This window comes from Saccopteryx leptura, chromosome 1, assembly GCF_036850995.1.
Source record: "Saccopteryx leptura isolate mSacLep1 chromosome 1, mSacLep1_pri_phased_curated, whole genome shotgun sequence".
Classification (NCBI taxonomy): Eukaryota; Metazoa; Chordata; class Mammalia; order Chiroptera; family Emballonuridae; genus Saccopteryx; species Saccopteryx leptura.
In genome coordinates, this window is record NC_089503.1 from 200,111,977 (window position 1) to 200,119,709 (window position 7,733).

Sequence of the window (7,733 nt, forward strand, 5' to 3'; positions counted from 1 at the left end):
CAAATTTATATAGGATTTAATTCTGGAATTTTATTTTATTTGCTTTACTTTTCTAGAGACTTTAAGCTACTTATATGTAGTACCTGGAAAAAAAAATTTCCTTTCCACTTACTATGTATGTGTTTTTGGCTTTTAGGTGACTTTTAAGTCTCTGTAGTACCTTAAATTTAACATATAGTTACCCTCACTGCAGCATTAAGTACACAATTTTGATAATAAATATCTAAAATCCAATAGTTTCAAAGGAAGTAAAAAGTGAGTTTTCTACTGATCAAAATTACTTTTTTCAGTGTCACACCACATATCTGTAAGAATTATAAATTTCTTAGTAAATTATTTCTATTTTAATTGGTTGTCATTTAGCTGATTAATAAATGGATAGGAGATTTTTTTAAACAAAAGTATACAAATATACTACAAAATTGAAGATTTTTGGAATTTTAAAAATTTTGTTGATTTTTGGGAAATTATATCACAAATCAAGATGAAGCAAATATTCTAAAATCGACAGCAGGAAATTTCACCTCTATGACAATGTTATACACATGTAGTACGGAGACTACCTTTTGAACTTTCAGATTTTACATATTTTGAACTTTGCTTTAAATAGGAACTGTAATATTATGTTGTTATCTTTTTATCTCAGTATACATTTTCTCTCGAGCTGATCAGAAGCGATGGCTCCACATACAACTCTTTCATCTTCTTTTATTTTTCAAAATTATTTTCTAATCCAACTTGAAAGATAGAGTCCATATCCCTTTACTGGGATTGATAATCAAATTTAAAGACATTCTTTCACGACAAAATGTATTTGCAGGATTTTCAGAGGCATCCTTTTTAGAGGATGTTTGTTACGCGCGCGTGCAGCGGGCCACATTTCCAAGTTGGTGTACATATAACGAAAGAGGAAACGACTGTTGGGGAAATCCTGTTCCAGGTTTTCAGGCAATCCGTATGATTGACACATGATATCACGGGAGGCGTGTCCTGGAGTGGAGGTGGAGGTGGAGGCGAGGAGCTGAAATTGTGCGGAGCTGGAGTGGAATTGCTCTGTAAGGCACGCAGCGGTTTGCGGACTGATAGCAGCAGACAGAGCTCCCAGCCCCGAATAAGAAACAGCTGCGGCCGCTATAAATGTGCCCGAAAAGCAATTTCCAGCCTTTGCCTTAGGTAAGAGCCGTTTCCTTCCTTTCCTTCCGTAGACATTTTAGGAAAGATTAGGTGAGAAATGTTGGCTTTTACAAGGAACTGAATGTTTCTTTGAACCCGCTTTAGCGCTGGTGGCAATTCGAATTACCAGTAGTAAGTAGCCTTCCCACTGCTGAAACCGGTGCTCTTAAAGTAAATGCTAACCCTGGAGAGGGGGAATCCCACAGGGTCCCTGTGACCCCCCCCCCCCCCATCCGAGGAGTAACAAGTTTAAAGTCTGAAACGGTCGTGTGTGTGACAAACAGGGTGGTTTGTGCGGAAGAGGAACGGCCACTTGGCGTGTGGACCAAATGCGTGTTTGTTTAGGCATTGTTGGCGAAGCAATTGTTTAAAACCTGAATTTCCCGTCTCTGTGTATTGATTTCCAATGCGCAGAGGCGTTGCCTGAACGCTGTTTGAACTCCTGGGCATTCCAAAGGGGCAAAAGCACTTGGGCAAAAACGTGCAAGTCTGCATGTTACTTCGGTTCCCTTCTGACACGCCGACTGTGCGCGGGCCTGTCAATCACAGGGAGCAGCAACAGCCAGCACATGGCAGCGGGCGACCCGCCCCGCGTCCCAGCGCCTGGAAAGAGGGAAACTAATGTGTTTTTATCTCCCGTACTCCGTAGCAGGCACCTCCGCCGAAGAACAGGAGGGTCCGAGGACTGGGCGCGAGCGCTGGCCGGGGAGGCTGACCTGCCAGGACCGGAGCGCCCAGGACGCGGCGCCCCACTCGCGCAGAGTGCGGGTCAGAACAGCGCCCGGACCTGCGCGGGGCCAGACGACGCCCCGCCTCTTCCCCCAGGAGAGCCCCCCAACCTCGCTCCCTTCACCGCCCCACTAAAAGAGCGGGTAAAAAGTCCCACCCCTACCCCGGAGGAGAGGCGCCTCTGCCTCGCGGGCGTGCGCTCCCGGGCTCCACAGCAGGAGCCGGTTCGAGACCCGTCCCTGCCCGCAGAGACTCGAACGTTCGGGACGTGGATCTTCGCCAGTTGCCCTGCTGCTTTTTGCGCGAGGAGCGATCGGCACCGAGAAGCCGTCTGGTCCGCGCGCGGCGCGCACTGGCCTCGTCGCCGCTCCCCAGCCGCGCCAGACGGACAGGGAGCCTCCGAAGGGACTGTGCTCTGATTCTTGGACGGGCCGCTGGAGAAGAGACCAGAGGTGGATGGTGCTGAGCCGCACGGCCCAGGAGAGCTGTGAGCGGTGTGCCCGCGAGCCGTGAGCTCCGCGGCCGGAAGGGGGCCGCGGGGAGCGCTCCTGCCCGGCGGCGGCGCGGGCCATGCCCCCTCGCCCGCCCCGCCGCGCTTGATGCGGCGCCTGCCCGCCGCCCGCACCGGGACCTGGGTCCCCCGCCACCGCCGCGGCCTCGGTGAGTGTGGGGCGGGCGGGCGGCAGGTGCGGCCGCGGGACGGTGACCCGGGGGACGGAAGACAACGAGGCACGGTCTCAGTCTCCCGTTTCCTGGAGCGGCGGCGCCTTGACCCGGGCGTCCTTTAGGGGGCACCCTCCATGCGGAAGGTGGTTCGAGAAACCTTTTGGGGTACGTCCCGGAGGGCCCAGAGCTTCTTGATCTGTGCTGGCCTCGGGCTTTCTGTGGCGGGGTCCCGTTGTGATGGGACACCCCGCCGGACGGTGAGCGCGCGCGCGCGCGCCGGTGTCTCTGTGTGCACGCGCGGGCGGGGAGGCAGCCCCCACGGTTCGCGTCACCCCCAGACAACCAGCCTGCGCCCACATTCTGCCCGTTTGCCAGCTGGGGAGCGGCGGGGAGAGCACGGCCCCTTTAAAGGGCAGCCCGCCCTCGGAGCCAGGGACACCTCCGCCTCCTTCCCCCGCCAGCTCGAGCGGAGTGAGAACTTGTTTTCATTCATAACTTTTTCCTTTCCCTTCCTCTCCGTCAACTATTTATTCCCCGCTCGGTGCTCGGAGCGCAGAGGGCGCGCTCCTCCGCCGGCTCCGCGATGTGGCGGCGCTGCGGGGCGGCCCGGGCCGCGCGCCCCGATCCGGGGCCCTAGGAGGCCGCCGCGCGCCCAGGTGCCAGGTGCGGACGGGCGCTGCGAGGCGGGCGGGCTCCGGCTCTGTGAGCCACCTCGGTGGGGAAACAGACGGGTTTTGGAGAATTCATGGCGATCCTTTGGGAGGTGAGGCGCTTTTCGAGAAGGTGTCGTCTTGGATCTTGTTTTCTCTGGGCGAACCGACTGCTCTGAGTTGTGAGCGTGTCGTAGGGGGAGGGTAGGTCGGGGGGGACTGTTCCTGAGGCCCAAGGGGGCTTTGCTTCAGACCGGAGGTGGCTCAGTTTCTATTTATCATGCTGATCGACCTTCCCAGCCAGCGGGAACTTGGTGACCACGATCAGGGAAAACACAGTTTACAAAGCACGCCTGGGGGGGGCGGGGGGTTCTACACTCTTCAAAATCCCTTCGTACACCGCGTGTCCTTCCGAGTGGACCCTGCCATGGCCCTTTGACACACTGCTTGCTTCTTTCGAAGCCCTGGGTTATAGCAAGTTGTCTGCGAGGAAGAGTGCTGTGCAGGGGCCACGGGCTAGCTCTCACGGTCCATAAGGACTCGAGGGATGAACCCAGCAGGTTGTGAGCGGGTTGGTGTCTCCGCACAGAGGAGGAAGAATCAAGCAGATCCTCAGGAGAATGAGAGACGGGACCCCTAGAAGTTAACATATAAGACAGTCTAGGGACATTCACTCTCGTTATCAGAAATGGACTTCTTTCTGCTTTATTCCTTAAGCTGCTGGGGTTTTTTGGGCTCGAGGTGGCAGGGGAGAATGCCCCCCCACCCCGTTCTTGAATTAAGATGGAATCTGTAGACGTTGGAAGGAGTTTGTGTGAAAAATATTCTAGATTACCGCTGACTGAAGACGGAAACGTTTTTATGTTTGGTCGTTTGTTTTATGAAGAATGCATAATAAGTGAGAAATAATTTCCTATTGGTAAGGAAACACAATTGCTCGTTTTTCTCAGGATATTGCAAGGCTTGTTTTATTACAAGAAACCTTAATTCAGAGTTGGCTGTGCTTTTGAAAACTCAGGCTCTGTCATGTAAATACAGATTTTTAAATGAGAGGAAATACAGATAATTAAAATGGCCAGGATTTCCCCTGACTGCTTTAAAGGCCTAATACTTGTGCATGGAAAATCATCTCGTTAAGTGAGTGAGCCTTTTTTTAAACTTGAAAAAATCCTTTTATGATTTCAGATGTGAATACTCTTTAACCTGAACAGAACTGTGTATTGAGGTGTGTGTGTGTGTGTGAGATGCTTGCACTTCCGTGGCTGTAAATACCAAGAATTGCTGTATTTGCCTATATTCACTTTCACCTTGTACATTAATTAGGAGCTAGCTTGGTTGCTACAGCAAATGACTTCTTAGTTTGAGATTCCATTTTAGTTTGGAATCTTTTCTGTAATGGATGAAGTACACCTTGACTAATTTCCTCATCATTAGTCTAATGCTTGTAAACAGCACACAAATAACAAAAAAGAAGCAGCAGCGAGGCCATTTTTTTTTTTCCTAAAGTGGCTGTTTTCCTTTATGGAGAAGACCGGTGAACCTGAGCTCTCTGGGCTGGGCCCGGCCGTATGCTCAGTATTCCCTACAAGGGCATACATACTCCATTTTAATTGATGTGTTCTAGTCACCAGCAGAAAGGCGTTACTTTTTCTTGAGTCTGCTGTCTAAAAATTGAATAACCGAATTTTTATGACATGGGGTCTCTGGCTCACATTCTTCTTCTATGATGTGGTCCTCGGCCTCTCTTGGATTGGACTCTAGCCAGGACCCCAGGATCACTGTGACCCAGGGGTGAAGGCGATCGGTACCAGGTGCTTTAGGCAATTTGTTACTTGACAGGGTTTCCCCTCCCCCCTCAAATACTTCCTGTCATTTATTTTCTCTGGTTTTTTTTTTTTTCATGTTTGATTTCCTTTTAGGACTTCAGATGCATGCCAGGTTTCCAGTGACGCCAGAACTCGAGACCGCTACCCATGGAGCCCCCAAACCAGCATGGCAGTGGCAGTTCATTAGTTGTGACCCAGCAGCCTGCCCTGGACAGCCGGCAGAGGCTGGACTATGACAGAGAGATCCCACCTGCTGCTATTTTGTCCCTAGACCAGATCAAGGCCATCAGAGGCAGCAATGAATACACAGAAGGGCCATCAGTGGTGAGAAGACCCGCCCCGCGAACAGCCCCAAGGCAGGAGAAGCATGAGAGGACTCACGAAATCATACCGATTAATGTGAATAACAACTATGAGCACAGGCCCGCGAGCCACCCGGGACACGCAGGGCTTCCCCAGCCCGCCCGGGGCCCCGTCCTGAGCCGGTCGACCAGCACCGGGAGCGCCAGCAGCTCTGGGAGCAGCAGCAGCAGCAGCAGCAGCAGCGCGTCTTCGGAGCAGGGGCTGCTGGGGAGGTCGCCGCCGGCCAGACCTGTCCCTGCACATTGGTCGGAGAGGGCGATCCGGACCCAGCCCAAGCAGCTGCTGGGGGATGACTTGAAGGGCTCCCTGAAGGAGGACCTGACGCAGCACAAGTTCATCTGCGAACAGTGTGGGAAGTGCAAGTGCGGGGAGTGCACGGCCCCGCGGCCCCTGCCGTCCTGCCTGGCCTGCGACCGGCAGTGCCTCTGCTCGGCTGAGAGCATGGTGGAGTACGGCACCTGCATGTGCCTGGTCAAGGGCATCTTCTACCACTGCTCCAACGACGACGAGGGCGACTCCTACTCGGACAGCCCTTGCTCCTGCTCCCAGTCGCACTGCTGCTCTCGGTACCTGTGCATGGGAGCCATGGCTCTGTTCCTGCCCTGCTTGCTCTGCTACCCACCCGCCAAGGGATGCCTAAGGCTGTGCAGGGGCTGCTACGACTGGACCCACCGCCCGGGTTGCCGGTGTAAGAACTCCAACACCGTCTACTGGAAGCTGGAGAGCTGCCCCTCCCGGGCTCAGGGGAAACCGTCCTGATGAGGGAGGTGGGTCGGACCTCCCAGAACTCCCTCATTTTCAAGGTGTGGCTATTGAAAAAGATGCTGTTAGTTACTGGTTTTCTTTTCTTTACGACGTTCCCACTTCCCACCTTCTCTTCCCCTGTCTCAAGGGACTCCTGGATGTGACCTTCCCGTGGACGACCAGTGAGTGGGGACTGTCAAACTGCACCTGGGTCCCCCTCAGAACAAGAGCTTCTGCCACCCACTTGAGGGTGTTGGGAGCCACTGGTGGGGTTTTGTTGTAGCCTTTTTTGTTCTGCAAGCAACTTCCCAAAGTTGTCCACATGAACATTTCCCATTCACCCAGGCGACAGCGATCTAGAGCTGTTTTTAATGGGGTTACTCTGGGAGCAGGGACATTGGTTTTCAAAGAAGCAGCCGTTTAATTATTTAAATAAGCTACATATTAAATCTCTCTCCAGTTAGGGCTATCTTCATGACATGGGACTCTTAAGTAGCATGGGGGATATATTTTTGTTATAACATGAAAACCTTTTAACCACTGCCTTCTCGTCTGCTCGAGTTCTCCCATCGGTTTCAGCATTCTCTGATGCTGGAGATGCCAAGGGGGTTTTGTTGTTGGGGTTTTTTTTTTGGTATGTAACGTTAGATTCGCTCTACAATGGACATCTTCACATTGGAGATATATTGGTTGTATCTTGCTCATCCTTATTCTAGCGTCCCTGTTTGTGAAGGACTCACCTGCCTCCCTTCCACACCCCACACTTTTCACCAAATTTCTCTTGCGGTTGAGGGCACTTGGGTTACTGAAGTTGATATTTATAGCTGATCAATCTACAGGTGTCAGGCAAGTATGCTGCCTAAAGTGATCTTGGCTCCTTAATGGTCCCTTGGGCCCCTTGGTTAGTTAACAGCTGAATAAGTCTAATCTTCTCTGTGTTTTTATTGCCTTAACCACAAATTGTGGTGCTTTTTTTGTATATTTTATGTATAAATCACAAAGTTGAATTCTGACTATTTTTAAGACAAAAGTCTGTTAAACTTTTTTTATTGTAAAGAATATTTATTATGCGAATCTCTATTATTTTATGATATTTATTGCAAAAGACTGTTGAAATGTACTCATGTCTGAATATAACAAAATATCAATACATAACGGAAAGTAAGGGGCCACGAAGAAAGTGCATATGTTACTATAATGCAGAAATATATTAATTAATGAAACTGTCTCTTGATTTCCTAATTTATTGACCTGTATACTGTTAGGGTGATTTTGGTCATTTGCTTTGACTGTCTTCCTGCACCCTTCATCTGGTTTCTTTCCCTTAACATACTGAAGCTCTAGGCACAGGTGAGCTCAAATTTTGAGCTAGATGTTTCCTGGAAAAGGCATTCATCAAAATTTGTAACCCAAATTCTGTTTGGACAAATTCCCAAGCGAATCCACCTCCAGTGAAAATGTTTTGTAATTATTATAAACAGTCACTCCCACTTTGGCTATTTTGTAAGCAAGAGGCTTTGTGTCTGGTCAGTTTCCTGGAATGGGAAATATCTAGAAGTTTTTTAAAAAAATATTTATTTAA

The 7,733-nt window shown here is 50.6% G+C and overlaps 1 protein-coding gene across 4 annotated transcripts; it reads left to right on the plus strand.

Annotated features, from left to right (window-relative positions):
* Nucleotides 1-925: 925 nt before the first annotated feature.
* On the plus strand, nucleotides 926-7,374 carry SPRY1 (sprouty RTK signaling antagonist 1). Of its 4 annotated transcripts, XM_066384879.1 has the most exons (3): nucleotides 929-1,173; nucleotides 1,823-2,562; nucleotides 5,138-7,374. In XM_066384879.1, exon 3 carries the CDS (start codon nucleotides 5,192-5,194, stop codon nucleotides 6,164-6,166), a length of 975 nt encoding a protein of 324 aa, XP_066240976.1. In that variant the 5' UTR covers nucleotides 929-1,173; nucleotides 1,823-2,562; nucleotides 5,138-5,191; the 3' UTR covers nucleotides 6,167-7,374. The 4 variants fall into 4 exon arrangements, with proteins under 4 accessions (XP_066240992.1, XP_066240976.1, XP_066241000.1 ...); XM_066384895.1 differs by lacking the exon at nucleotides 1,823-2,562 and having other exon boundaries at nucleotides 926-1,173; XM_066384903.1 differs by lacking the exons at nucleotides 929-1,173; nucleotides 1,823-2,562 and adding an exon at nucleotides 2,628-3,039.
* Nucleotides 7,375-7,733: the final 359 nt, after the last annotated feature.

Excerpts from the sequence above, each read along its gene's own strand:
- SPRY1 (XM_066384895.1), top strand. The coding sequence starts at position 5,192 with ATGGAGCCCCCAAACCAGCATGGCAGTGGCAGTTCATTAGTTGTGACC.